This window comes from Scaptodrosophila lebanonensis, unplaced genomic scaffold (assembly GCF_003285725.1).
Source record: "Scaptodrosophila lebanonensis strain 11010-0011.00,11010-0021.00 unplaced genomic scaffold, SlebRS2 tig00000024-arrow-pilon, whole genome shotgun sequence".
Classification (NCBI taxonomy): Eukaryota; Metazoa; Arthropoda; class Insecta; order Diptera; family Drosophilidae; genus Scaptodrosophila; species Scaptodrosophila lebanonensis.
The window spans coordinates 13,524,142-13,539,400 of NW_022060538.1; the positions used below are offsets into that span (position 1 = coordinate 13,524,142).

Genomic DNA, 15,259 nt, shown 5'->3' on the forward strand with positions numbered 1-15,259 from the left:
GTTAAATCAAAACCGATGAAAAACAGACCGTATAAAAACAGAATTAGTGAAATATTTATCAAAATGTTATTGCGCTCTTCAAGGGCGTAGCCAGCTTTTACCAAAGGGGGGCCAAAAAATTAAAATTTTGATTAAATAATGCCCGATGCATTTAAAAAATAATTTATGCATATGATCGATGAAAAAACTTCAACAAATCCAACACAGATCCATCTTAAGGCGAAATAGTGCGTCATAATAATGAACGTGTGGTCGACTTTATATGGAAAAATTTTTTCTAGGGGGGGACAACGGCCCCCACCTGCCCCCCCCCCCTGCGTACGCCATTGGCGCCCTTAGTTCCTTTTGTTAATTTCTGAATTATTTATAATTGATTTTCTAATGAATTTATAATTTATTTGCTGCTCATTTATTTATATTTTACATTAAATAAAAAATTAAAATAATTTAAAATTGCTAAATGCTAAAAATTTGACTATTTGGGTGATAGCTACGCGTAAAAAACCCATTTCTTTAACAAATATACAACGTTATTAAATATTATTGGGTTCTTTATACATATTGTACAAGTTTCATTATTTGATGAAACAAATTAATAAATGAATAGATATGTTGCATGTATTGCATCCATAGCAGATAACTTCATAATGTATTGTCGAATTATTAGTATTTCAATGTTTTTTCGCTATGTAGGATTTGACAATTTAACTATCTTCGCTATCTTTTGATGTTAATGAATGGCAAATAAATAAATGCAATTTGGGTAAATTATCTCACGCTGTCCATAATGGGTTAACGGCTCTTGAGATCGGACACAACTAATTTGCATGCGCGCGCACAGTACAGCCACAAAACAAACGAGCACCCACCTCACATTCTCGCAGAGTCATTTTGTTTTGTTTTTATTGTTTCGCACCTTGTTCGTGTCGTTGTCGCTCATTCCCATTCGTTTGACCATCGGCTCGCGGCGGTCTGCGATTCGCCGATCGGTACTTAGTTTGACGATGTAAGAGAACGTTGGTGTGTGTGCGAGAGGGTGTGAGTGTGTGAGTGAGCAATTTAGTTACGATCGCCCGCTGTGTTGTTGTTTTAAGTGCCGTTTGTTTGCTTCGCCGTTTTTGTTTTTTTTTTCTCTCTCAACCAATCAGTTGTGGCATAGGACGGGGCGTATGCTCTGAATTGTTCAGTCTCAGTGACTCAGCCATTCGTGGAAATGATTTTATTTGAAGAATTTTTATACACTTTTAAATATTGTCAAATAGAATTTGCTCATAGGATAGGCGCATGTTTTTTTTTAATATTTCTCTGACTTTTTTATTCGTCAGTAATGTTTTCTTTTCCTTTTTATTTTGGTGTTATCAATTTGTTGACATGAACGCTTTAATGATTGCTTATCTACCCCAAATTTGTTTGCCTTGCTGTGCATTTTCCTTCATTCAGCTTATATTCCTGCTCGTTGTCACACAATAATACGTATATATAGATATATATATATATATATATTTGTGCATAAATATGTATGTTTAAATGTGAGCTTGTGTAAAAAACAGCAGGGTGAACTAGGCACTATTTCGCCTTAAAATGGGTCCAAGTTGGATTTGCTGAAGTTGTTTTTTAAATGAATCGAGCATTATTTAATCAAAATTTTAATTTTGGTAAAACCGGCCTACGCCCTTTGAAATCTTCATTGTCCATCTCTTTAGAAGCAATTTTTAAGCATGTATTTCCTTCCGAATGATATAGAGTAGGTAATATAAAGTCTAAGAATTCTTCTTACATGAAGGTACAGGAGGACGGAGGCGTGGCCGACCACTTTTTAAGGGAAAACATAATTTGCATAGACTTAAATTTAGATTGGATTGCTTTTTATGATTGGTATATTCATAACTAGTTCAAGGTACTCTATAATTGATTTTTCCCAAAAAACTTGTAAGGTGTTCTGGGATCTTTTGTAAAGCCTTGCATCCTTTGATCTGACCTAATTGGATTGATGGAAGCGAATGCACTTCTTAGCAGCACATCTGCCACCATGACCCAAAAAGTAGTAAAGTCAACTAACAGTTTTTTTTGTTCTTGTTATTAAATAGATTTGTTAAAGTTTTATTAAATTAAAGAGTTCAAAGTTCTAGCTATTTGCATTGGCGAAATATAGACCTAAAAAGTTCAGTCCGTATATTTTAAGAGCATTTTATTTTTTCCATTTTTGATTCTAAGAATTATTGAGCAGCTGCGCTTTTTTTGCAAAAAGCCTTCAGATAAATGCTGAAGAGCAAACCAATGTCAATTAAGGGTAAACTTTTTGATTTCCTTTTACCCATCTTCTAATGTAACATGGCGTCAGAAAAATATATCGCAAGTGCGTGAAAATTTGAAATTAAACAAAGTTGTTCATATAGTTTATTAGTTGTAATGAAAATATCAGCAATTTAGCAAATAGTTATTTTATTTTGATTTTCAAAAGTGTGTAGCGTCACGTCATGGGCGTAGCCAGGATTTAGTCCAAGGGGTGGCAAGATTTTTTTGGTTGATTTTTTACTATCAAATTATTTGCACTATACAAAAAACACATGAAAAATATGGAAAACTAATGAAAATTTGAATGCAATAAAATGTAAAAAACTTTCTAAAAATAAGAAGATTTGTGATCGAGGATCAAATATAAAGTTGGTCCCGTGCGACATCGATTAAAATAAATCTAACAATTTGAAATTATGTCTTCTTGCATAAATGATAAATTTTTATATACTCGTATATACATACGTGCACATACTTTAAAATTATTAAAATCTAGATGAATAATACCGGCTGCGAAAAAAATAATGAGGCGTGCAAACTGAGCGAAAAATATGTAATTTTTCTAATGTGTGCTGCTCTCAGTTTGAAAATCAATTTATAGTATCAACTCTAGTTAATTTTCTAAAAAGAATTCGTATGCTTCTCAGTTGAATAGAATATTTTTACAAGCTAAAATGGAATGGGAGCCGTATCTGGGGTCGGAATGATATTGCCTCAGGGTTCGATCAAATCAGCGAACTGGTGGCCGCAAAAACAACTTATTTGCCCCGTTTGTCCCGTTGCCCAAAATCAACCTTAGCCCCAAATATAGGGCTAGTTAAGAGTAATAAGTTGAGCATATTAACACAATATTTTCATGCCCATATATAGGTATATATTCTCAATACTATATCTTCACAGCAATCTAGCTGATAAACTAACCGTAGCCATAAAGTGGATGTATTTTTTCGTGATTTTTGTACAATGCGGCACAAATTCAAATTTGTCTGCAACATTTTTGTTCCGTTCAGAATCTAGGGGGGGCAGCCATGGTCAGATGGTAAATAATTTCATTGCATGGTATTTTGTTTATTTTCAATTTACTTTAAATTGCGGCTTATACAGGTGGAATCAAGAAATATTATTTGAAATATTTAAATATAAGTTCATTGAACGAAGTTTTTCTGATTTTGCTTCTGATTTTTTTTGCCATGTTTTTGACAGGAATTATTTTTCAACTTCTCACAGCAAAAGTGCGTTCAAATGGGCAAAACTCATTATCTTACAATTAAACTTAAACATTAATATTATTATTAAACATAATTTAGTTTTAAAAACAATACTAACTACAAATGTTCCAATGGAAATTATGTAACGTCACGTCACACCATAATTCAAATTTAAAAAATAATAAACTTATATTCATTTAAAGCCTACAGAAAAAAATTCAAGGTAAAAGTCCTTCCCATTTCGCAGAGTTTTGCAATTTTGTTATTCAAGTCCTTTTTGTGTAACGTCACGTCTGGGCCTATTTTGCCTTATATCATAAAAAATAAATATAGTGCTATTAAACTACTACTCAACTATTTAATTTATTTATTTAAAAATTTTACTTTTTCATTAATTTACTTGATATTTTGTCGTACGAATGTCACATCACGTCAGATTGGATGGGTATATGGGTATTATACCGTTTCTGTGAGAAAATTTATGGTTGCAGAAGTTTAAATGTGTCCTAGATAGTCCTAAATAGTCCTAGATATGGTTGGAAGACTAGAAGAAGAATACTGGTAGAAGCATATATCGATTCCTTCGATGATGGCCCAACTTTAAATATTGGAGAAACTAGCGTATAGGATCGCAGACTGCGAGCAGAGGGCTTGCAAAAACTTTTGGCTTTATTTAATGCAATATGGAGAACAAAACAAGAATATCAGTTCTTATCTTTGAACACCGCAATACTTTTTGTTAAGTAGAATTAATAATAACAATATTAATATTAATATTATAAACAAAACACTAATCTGAAAATAATACTTAAGAATTCGCCATAGCGGTAAGCAAGCTTTCGAACTTGACATGCATTTAAAATTTTTATTTATAGATATTTCATTGATAATAATTGAGAAATACACCTTGGGAGTACTTGAAGTCTAGCTATAAATGCTATGTGCTTGATTAATCCATCGTGCCATATTTATTTCATTCCAGTATTTCGGAGAAAATACAGCTGTTTTTCTTATTCTATATATTTTCTGATATATGATGCAACTTTTGCGCAATGAATTTGAACTTGAAATTAATTTGTATTCTCCACATCCTAATTGGTCAAGATTTCTGCACCTAGTGACGAACTTATATGTAAAATGGTATGTGGATGTCGAAGCATCGTTTTTCATACACCAGCACTGCTTACTTTCAATTGCGTTCTGATATGAATCCACAATGAGAATGTGGATTGTGCCTTTGGTAGCTCACGCTCAAAAGCTAGATGTTTGAAAATTCCAATATCGGCTTGTCACTTTCGATAGAGTATATGTTATATTTTCCAACACTGACGTTGAATTTTGCTCATAAAGCAATAACAAGCAATCAAGTTCCACCGATATGGCAACAGTGACTACCATTTACATCCCTAGCAAGATGGCGTATTAAAATCTCCGCAATTCGACATTAAGAAAAATAACAAAAAATCGCAACGCAATTGTAAAAAGTAAGTGCTCAAGGCGTGTTTGAAGATTATTACGTAAATGATCAACTTAAGTGCGAAAATTGTGCGTAACGAACAATTAAAAGCCTGCTGTTGGGAGCTATAATAGCTGCCACTTTTGTGTGCGTGTGAGTCTCGTTGCTGGCGTACGTGTGTGTTGGTGTGAAAACGCTAAAGCAGTCAGGCTAGAAACGTGCTTGCTGGCCAAACAACGGCACGAGCGAGATAGCAACAATTAACTACGTCCACTTTGTTAACGTATGTGTGCGAGTGCGCGCGTGTATGTGCGCCAGGGCAAACGACTCGTGTAAGTTTAGTTTTTTTTTGTGTCGCCGTCCGTCGTCGCTAGCTGTGGAGTGCCGTGCCGTGCTTTTTCAACGATATTTTCTTAACAATTTAGATATTTGTTTTTGGTGTTGCTTTTCCGTTTATTTTGTTGAACCAAACATAGCGCACGGCAAGCAAGAAAATTCAAACAAAAAACAACATGAATACATACATACATACATGCATGTATATGCACATATTGACAACCAAAATGCGCACTTTGTTGTTTTATTGAAAATTGTGTTAACTAATGCAGAATTATAATGTTTTCAATTATTGCGTAAATGTGCGGCGGTTGCGTGTGGAAAAGTGCAAGTTTCCCATGTCCAATGACGCCAAAACAATAATATAATACAACAAAAAAAGCAGACAGAAAAAAGCTGACATCGCTTTCTTTCGCCCGCCTGTGTGTGTAAAAGTAAAACTAAAACAAAGGAACATTTGGTTTATCATTCGTAGTTGTTTTCGTTGTCACATTTGTTATATCGAAATGTTCTTATGTCTAAAATTTCAATAAAAGCAGTGCACCAAATCAATTTTACGTTCCAGCTGTCGAATTAAGCAGCAAGTAACGAGCATACACAAGAACGGACCCCAAAGAGGAAAGCAACGCCAACAACCGAGGAGTGACTTCCAAACGTCAAGGCATGTAACCGTATAGACACATTTGCATATGTATGCACATATGTAGGCAAGCCGACTGCTGTTTGCAGTGCAAATTGACTAAAAAACAAATGCATTTTCCGTTGTTTTATATACCCCTTAATCACTACTCAGTAGCCGCGTCCTCGTCGGCGTACTGCGAGGCCATTGACTGCGCTGTCGCTCTCGAGTGTTTGTGTGCTTGAAGAATATTTTTTTTCTTTTCATAATATTAACCCATTTAATTATTTGCTTAAAATTATTGCGTTTTTCTGTCGCTTTTTATTAATCTTAATTGTGTTTATTTACAATGGCAATTGCCACGCATACTGCTTTTCTCTAATTCTGTTTGTCTTCTGATACTCTGCGTGGGCATGAAATTTTTTGTGTGTGTTTAACAACGTTTTTATTCACTCCGTTGCCCTTTTTGTTCTGCATATCTGCTTTTTGAGGAAGTGATTGGCGCCATCATCGTTGTCGTATGCAAAACAACGTGCAGCTGATTTTCAATATGTACATATTTAGCATGCAGTTCAAAAACTGTTCAAAATTGCAACAGAAAGAGCAAAATTAGCATTTATTTTTCATTTTGAATGTACATACATTTGTATATGCGAGGGCAACAATAAGAATCAGTACACCCCCACCACGATCAGCTGTTGCTGCTGTCCGTTTTTTGTCGTATTTTTCGTTTCTGCGTGACGCACAGTGGTGCTATCTCGTTCGCTCACCTGCCTGGCTGGCACACAGGCAGGCAAGAGAAACTAGAACGTGTTGTTGTTAAGTGGCAACAAAAACGAACGGTACTTTTGGTAAACGAAACCAAGCAACTCTCGCGCAAACAACAACAATAACCAAAAGTAGCAGCCACACACGCATCGTGTAAAATAAATCAGAACGCACGAAAAGAAATTAAGCAAATGCAGCAACAACAACGAAACAGAGCCAGGCAAGTTTTGAGGTTAGAAATCGTCAAATTGGAACCAACTCCAGACAAGTTGCAGCATCAAGCAAAACAACAACACAGCTCATAGGTCACATGAACACATAGATTTTTTGTAGGAGCTACTTGCTACTGCCCACACACTGGCACGCACATGTTAATGAAGAAAGCGCAGTGGAGGCAGGCAGACACACACACAGACACAGATGCATGCCATAAACGATCTGCCAGAGCGACAGACCAGACCGAAAGGCATCCATCATAATAGTCCGTGTGTGTTTGAAGAAAGCAAAACCTACAACAAAAACAAAAAAAAAAATATAGCAATCAAACATAATTTCGTCATTTATTTGGGGTAAGTGAAAACTGTCGTGCCCTTTGCCGCCCATGCCTTTTCTTCTATCTGCGTTGTCTCCGACTCCATTTTCTATGATTGTGTGTGTGTGTGTGCTTTTCACCACTGAAAGTGTCATTTAAATGGCATTTTTACTGCTGCTGTATGTTTTACCTTTTGCTTGTCTGCCTGTCTAATTGTTTACCTGCACACATTTCTTTATCAGTGCTTCGTGCTTTAGCTGCTGTTTTTTGTTGTTGCTGCAGTTGTTGTAGCTGGCTGTTGGGGACAGTGGCTGCTTCGTTACGTTGCTTGGCACGTTGATTTGTGCGGCTATTTCTGGCACCATCACCATTTTGTTAGCTATGTTGTGCTATTGTTAAACTTTTTCCTTGTCCCTCTCTGAACTCGTTGCTGATTCATGGGTTAATTTAAATGTCGTCATAACGTCATCGTTGCCGCGAGTTCTCTATTTCTTGTTTATTTAAAGTATTTTTGTATTGACTACTCACATTTTGATTTTTGCTACTACATGTCTCATTAAACATGGTTCACTTGTTTCTTCAATGGGCTAAAGTATAAAAATGCAAGTCAACCGATTTAGCAAACCCAATGCTCGGTTGTTTTTGTAATCAATAACGCATACATACATACGTATGTATGTATGTACATACATGGTACATGTATGTAGTATTTGTGCTAAATGTACATATGTATGTAAAGCAATTATTAGCTTGGTCATGTCGGGGTGTTTAACGAGTTGATATTATATTCAACAAAGTCGCATATGGAGCTATCTCAAATATCGTTAACTTACAGGATCTGTTTATTATACAGCTGCGCTGTGTATAAATTTATAGCTCAAGAAATTTTACACATCTAGAAAATATTGGTAATAACAGAGGCGTAAAAATCAATGTATAGTTAAACCTGTAACCTATTTGGAATATCAATGTTAGGGACTTAAAGCTAAATATGTGGAAATCATTAAGATAACCCAACTGATAAGACAGTCATAATAAGTTATTCCATTCCACAAGTATGTCATAAACTTTTTCGCATTTTATCATGAACTTGTGATGTCCTTTTGTATAAGTTGTATACATATTATTTAAAACCCAAATTGTTACCAACATAAGTTCAAACCGTCAGCAGTGCACGGTTCTTAGGTAAGTGCACACATTTTTAGGGTATGATTTGCCAATCTACATACACACAAATGTCTTCGCCACATTGCATTCTGTGCCTTGAATTATATAGCTGCAGAACGTGCATGTCCGTCTATTGTGAATAAACACTCCCATTTATGGATGTGGGCGCATGATTGCATATTGAATCAATTGGTTATCAATTCCCTGTAATTGTGATTTTATCAAATTATTGCATACGCCTATAATCCAAGCTTAAAGTATATCGATTGGCTCTTATAGCTTATTATCGATACGGTTTGGAAGCAGCTGACAAAGGCAAAAGGTATAACTTTAAATATGTTTCTGTTATTTGAGCCAGCTATTTGTTTTCGTGTGTGGTGAATAACAAACAAACAGTTAATTTAAGTCAAGCTGCAACGTTGGCGTTTTGAAGAAAGTGCGAACGATTGCGTCACGTACGCAGAAATTGGCGCTCTTTTTGACAAATATAACGGCATAATTACTTCAAAACTAATTGGAATAACTTGCTTTATTTGCAGCCGCCATAACAAAAACTAATAAGAGAAAATCCCTCCATTCGTTGTCGAAGTGTAGAATAAGAAGCAAAAAGGACTGGTAAAGTTTTGCCCGCGCACCCTTTAAACACCCATATAACAAAAACAACAGTTTCGTTGTTGCATTGAATCACACACACACAACAAGGAAAGCGCAAGGTTTGCATAAACTTGACCATTTGATTATGTTTCTTATAATTCAAATTTACTGTTCCCCCGCAGGCAAAAACTGCCGTCGCTCTCGCAGCAGCCAAAAACAATCACACAGAGAGCTACAAAGATGGAGCTGCGCGTTGGCAATAAATATCGACTAGGCCGGAAAATTGGTTCTGGCTCCTTTGGCGACATCTACCTTGGCACAACGATCAACACAGCCGAGGAAGTCGCCATCAAGCTAGAATGCATACGCACCAAACATCCACAACTGCACATCGAGTCCAAGTTTTACAAAACCATGCAGGGAGGCATTGGCATACCAAGAATTATTTGGTGTGGTTCTGAGGGCGACTACAATGTTATGGTCATGGAACTGTTGGGCCCCTCTCTGGAAGATCTTTTCAATTTCTGCTCGCGCCGTTTCTCACTGAAAACAGTACTACTGCTGGCCGATCAGATGATCTCACGCATCGACTATATACACTCGCGTGATTTCATCCATCGTGACATTAAGCCGGACAACTTTCTGATGGGGCTGGGCAAGAAAGGCAATCTGGTGTACATTATTGACTTTGGTCTGGCCAAAAAGTTTCGGGATGCACGCTCTTTGAAGCACATTCCATATCGTGAAAACAAAAATTTGACGGGTACAGCCAGGTACGCCTCGATTAACACACATCTGGGAATCGAGCAATCGCGTCGTGACGATCTCGAGTCACTTGGATACGTGCTCATGTACTTCAATTTGGGCGCACTGCCCTGGCAGGGTCTTAAAGCAGCTAATAAGCGACAGAAGTACGAGCGCATCTCGGAGAAGAAGCTATCAACCTCGATTTTGGTGCTTTGCAAGGGCTTCCCCAGCGAGTTTGTTAACTATTTGAATTTCTGTCGGCAAATGCATTTTGACCAGCGTCCGGATTACTGCCACTTACGTAAGCTGTTCCGCAATCTGTTCCATCGCCTTGGCTTCACCTATGATTATGTGTTCGACTGGAATCTGCTGAAATTTGGCGGACCGCGCAATCCTCAGGCAATAGCGCAGGCCCAAGATGGTAACGATGGCCAGGGCCAAGATGCGTCCGCAGCTGCAGCAGCAGCCGCCGCTGCGTCCCATCAGCAGCAACAGCAGCAGCAGCATAAAGTAAACACGGCCATGGCCACGGCTGGCGGCAGCACACATCAGTTAATGGGCAGTTCCTCGGGAGCTGGCCAAACGCTGGCAATGCTCGGCGGCGGCGGTGGCTCAGGCGCGCAACTGATAGGCGTCAGTGGCAATGGAGGCCTTAACTTGGACGACTCAATGGCGGCCACAAACTCCTCGCGACCAGCATATGATACGCCCGAGAGACGTCCTTCGATACGCATGCGACAGGGGGGCGGTGGAGGTGGCGGAGGCCTACAACCTGGCGGCATCGTCGGTGGCGATGTTCGAAATGCTAAATAATATTTTATTGTTTAGAAATGCTGCGCAGTTGAGCGCTTGTGAGCAGCGCTGGACACAGTAGCTAACTTAGGAACTATAATACACACACACACTTATATATATATAAATGCTTTATATATACGATTAACGGTATACATATTGAATGTAAAGTTTCGTCGTCATCGTTTGAGTTGTTGAACACTTCGCTGGCGGCCACGAGACAGACAAAAAAGTGACAAACACACGCGATTAGTTGCGCTCTTCTTTCCTTCCTTTGTACATTTTTTAAAATACTTTTCCGAATCGTTTCTGCGCTATATAATATGTAATGCTTAGTCATATGATGATCAATAACAACAAAAATCTGTAGTCGTGTGTACTGTAAAGAGACATGTAGGTATTGTTCTTATGCATATATTAAAAAACTATGATGTGCTCTGAAAATTGTAGATTTCCAGTAGGAAACCATTTTTTAATATCAAAAAGTTATAAGAACAATACCTACACAACTATACGCATACATATATGATAGTCTACGGCTCAGTTTGTAAGTCACCCCCTGCCACACTCTGTGCTTCATTTAGCGCTTTGCTCTATGTTTATAAATTAACTTTAATTTTAGTGTTTAATTGCAAGCTCGCTGCATACAAAAAACAACAAGAAAAACATTAAACAAATCTTAACAATTGAAGTTCGGAATGCGGGCAAAAGTATATAGGCGTGTAAAAATTGAGTAAAAACAAAACTCAGTAGTTAAGAATTAATTTATAGCAAGGAGCATAGCAACAGCAATAAATTACATTTGCACTAATTTGATAATGTGTTGCATTTAAAGCAATGTTTGTTTCATGTGTGCATTTCACGCAGTTCTACTACAATGTTTCTAAGCCGGTTTTTTTTCTATTATATTCATTTTTATATATATTTGCTTCTTTGCTCTGTATACTTACACGTATATACTTATAAATAGAGGGGGTGTAATAACAGCAGCAGCAACAACAACAACAAACCAACTCAACTGAACAAACAAGCGAAAAATTTATATTAAATGAAAAATATTAATAAATTAATATTTAAATAAAATATTGAGTGTAAGCTTATGTACAACAAAACAAAAACAAATATTTTGGAAAACAAAGGACACGTCGCAAGGCAGTGTCCCTAACCTTTAGTCTAGGCACCTAGTAATTAATAAAACTTCATATGCATTAAACAAAAAAGAAAGAAAAACCCAGGAGCAACTAATCCATAAATTATGAACAGATAGGCAAAGAAAATGGAGAGCATATTTTAATTTAGTTGCTCTCACCAACAACAAAATCGAACTGTAAAAAATGTTAGGGTGAGTTTAGCTTCTCAGAGCGTTCGAGAAGGAAAACATCGTAAGAAACTTTAGCTTTAAGCATCACTTTTATTTGTAATGCATTATTAAACCACGCTTTATGTTTAAAAAATCAAACAAACCGATAATCAATACATTTTGCACCCTTAATACAATTCTCGATTCGAGTTTGAAATGTGTTCATATATATTTCTGTTACTAATTTTCTTCAGCGCATTTTCTTTAAAGATATAGCAGAAACGTTTGTTTATCGACTACAAAATATCGAAACAATAGCAAGTCGTGCAGAAAATCTACATAACTTCAATTAGCCGTTAATGTTTTAAGCGGGCGCCCATTCAATTTATGTATAACACTAGCTAATAAATTGTACTTGTAGATATAATATGGAATTTGTTTATAAGTAATACAAAACTCTAAAAGAAAATATGATAAAACAAAAACATGGGGGGATAATAAAGCATACTAAATGCGTAATAAAAAAATATCTATATATGATAAAACACGTAATTATTTAAAAGTCTACAAATAAATACACAGTTGCAAAATAGGCGGATATATCTAGTAGATATGCCACGTATAGAAATAAATGATTAATTAACTGAATACATACTTACACTTAAAATCAATTGAGTAAAACGAGATCGTTAAATAAAATGCATTACCGTGATATTTCTTACAAATTGTTTTCTTTTGGTTTGTGTTCTTTTCAATTTAAAAAAAAGTGCAGTTTTTATTGCTCCATTACTAATACAACAGATTAAAAACAAAGTTTAGTTGGATTTGAGAATTCGTGTTTTTTTTTTTTTTAATAATTTATGGAATGTGTTAGGATTTGTGTTTTTTCGAGCTCGCCTTTACTTTATATATACGCACGCCTTGTCTAAGAAATTGACCAAATCTACACTTATAAAAACAAATTATTACATGACAGTTTTCAAATGAAAGCCCCTAGATAAAAAACGGGAAGTGCATGGCCTAGGCTGCATAGTCGTTTGGCACATTCCCATTAAACTATACATTTAAAAAGATACATATATAAATGACCTACTGAGTGTAAATAAAAATATTAAAATAAAATCTCAATATATGTGTGATTTTCCTTCTAGCATACGACTAGCGTTTTATTTTACATAAAGAAACGAAAACAAACTTAATTGTATGAAAAGTCCATACGATAAGAGAAGTGAAGAACAGCAGTTAAAAAATTAAGGCACACTTCTTTTGAATTTTTTGTAAAATTAAAGTGTATGTATATTACAAATAGATTTTTTGAGCTAAACAATTTAAAAATTAATATATCATATGCGATATAAAAAATAACAAACCACCAACAGTGATATGAAATACAAACATAGCGGACGGTAGAAAAGAAAATTACCGTAGTAATAATAACAAATTTCAAAAAAGCACGCGTATGTCACAAAATAGAAATTCAAATGATAAAGCAAAACAATTAATTACAAACTGACATAAATATAACTGTATATTTCTAGTATGTACTTAAAATTATTACAATAATTATTTGTAAACAGAATAAACAAATACATATATACATTTATGGAAACAAAACAAAAGTCGGCCAACACCATTTTCTCCGCAATAATTCAAAAACCAAGCTTAAACAACTCACTGAAATACATACCAACATCTCAAGCATTTCATTAGCCAAAACTATATAAATAATAAATTTAAACATACCCAAAACACACTAAAGTTCGTAAATGCATACATACATATAAAAAACACACGTGATAGATATAAAAAAATAAACCAACTAAAAACTCATCTACAACTTCAACACACACCAAAAAGGGTAAACATACATGCATACATTCAACTATATTAAGTAATGAGAAATAAACAAGTTGCAAAATATGAGGTAATAAAAATGACATTTAATTGTACGCATGTTGCTGTTTTATTGATCATTAATAGTAAAAATTAAATGTGTTCTTAATTTCAATTTGAACGCCGGTATAACAGCCCTGTTTCCTTTATTCTGATCGAGTTGGCAGAACCATGCAGTGGCAACGCTAAATAAAATGTCAGCTGTGTAGCAGAATACGTTCGCGTTCCATCTTTGCAAGCAAAGTTGGTAATAAAAAGGTTAGTAAAACATTGTTGAACTAAATTTTATAATTAGTATATTGAATGCACCCGCCTCTAGATAATCCTCACGGTTACAGTGGACATTTAGCGCAACTTTTAGTAAATAAAAGGAAACACCAGGAACATGGGCGCTAGACAGTCTCGTGAGCCACGTTCCGTCTCAATGGACAATCCAACTCCAGCAGGTGTGATCGATATATCTGATGATGTAGTGAAGCGCCTGAAGCACGGCATAACGCAGCAGGGTAACGTCTAATTTCATTCTAATGGCTTCTTTGAAATCGTTGGGGACTACTGCAAAAGTTTTGTCAAGTGTTATGCAACAATTGTCAAAACAGCCATTTGTTTATACCGCTTAAGTTGATTTACGAAGAATTTGTTTTGCAGCTCGTGAACATGCGTCTGTTGCCGAGGAAACTAAACCGCCTGCTAAGCCAGTAACACCGGTTCGCAAGCCAGCTGCAAAGGCAGCACCGCCAACAGTTGTTTACCAGAGCCCAACGCCCATCTATGTGCAGGGAGGAGGTCATACAATTAGCGCTGCTGAAGTACAACGCCAAATGAATCTAGAACTGCAGAAAAATGACGAGCTTTGGCGGCAACGCATGACACAGCTAGAGGAAAATCTCAAAAAGACCAACACTATTATGGAATCGGAGTATGAAAATGCGATAGATGGTGTGAGAAAGCGCTTTGTAAGCACAGCTGCGGCGCACAAAACACCACCATGTCAAGATTTGAAGGCACAGCTGCTCACCTGCTATCGCTCTAATCCTGGCGAGACATTGAAGTGTATGCAGGAGGTGGCGCAATTTAAGCTTTGTGTCGATCAGCACCGCATCAAGAAGCTGGACGAGGAGGCCATAGCACCAGAGTCCCAAAAAATTGCAGCGACAGCTACTAGGTCAGCAGTTCCTGTGGCCAAAGCAGGTTAGCTCTCATTCGTCGATGCTACCTCTCTAAACTTGATCCTGTTGACTTAGAATACGTACACACTGTGTTTGTTGTAGAATTATTTAAAAAGATTGAAAAAAACGATTTAAAACATTGTAAACCGTAAAGTGTACAACTGAAAAATTATAAAATTAATTTAACTAAAATTCAGTTATTCAACTTTAATTGATTTATCAAAATTTAATAATATAAAAATGAGTAGCATTTAAAACTTCAAGAAAACCAGTATTTTAAAAATATTTTTATTGGTAGTTTAATATTAGTAGCATTTAAAACTAAATCTGCGTTTTGTTAGTTGCTTAATATTAACGGGTTTTAGGTCATTCTTTACTGGTTC

General features: G+C 36.0%; 2 protein-coding genes across 3 annotated transcripts; both read left to right on the forward strand.

Annotated features, from left to right (window-relative positions):
* Positions 1–4,866: 4,866 nt before the first annotated feature.
* On the forward strand, positions 4,867–12,528 carry LOC115620624 (discs overgrown protein kinase). 2 transcript variants are annotated; one of them, XM_030513952.1, is made up of 3 exons: positions 4,867–4,987; positions 8,921–9,094; positions 9,158–12,528. In XM_030513952.1, the coding sequence occupies exon 3, from the start codon at positions 9,216–9,218 to the stop codon at positions 10,533–10,535; it is 1,320 nt and encodes a 439-aa protein (XP_030369812.1). In that variant the 5' UTR covers positions 4,867–4,987; positions 8,921–9,094; positions 9,158–9,215; the 3' UTR covers positions 10,536–12,528. The 2 variants fall into 2 exon arrangements, with proteins under 2 accessions (XP_030369812.1, XP_030369813.1); XM_030513953.1 differs by lacking the exon at positions 4,867–4,987 and adding an exon at positions 7,233–7,251.
* Positions 12,529–13,825: 1,297 nt separating this feature from the next.
* Positions 13,826–15,087, forward strand: LOC115621307. Its single transcript, XM_030514919.1, has 3 exons — positions 13,826–13,965; positions 14,027–14,213; positions 14,356–15,087. Exons 2-3 carry the CDS (start codon positions 14,093–14,095, stop codon positions 14,901–14,903), a joined length of 669 nt encoding a protein of 222 aa, XP_030370779.1. The 5' UTR covers positions 13,826–13,965; positions 14,027–14,092; the 3' UTR covers positions 14,904–15,087.
* Positions 15,088–15,259: the final 172 nt, after the last annotated feature.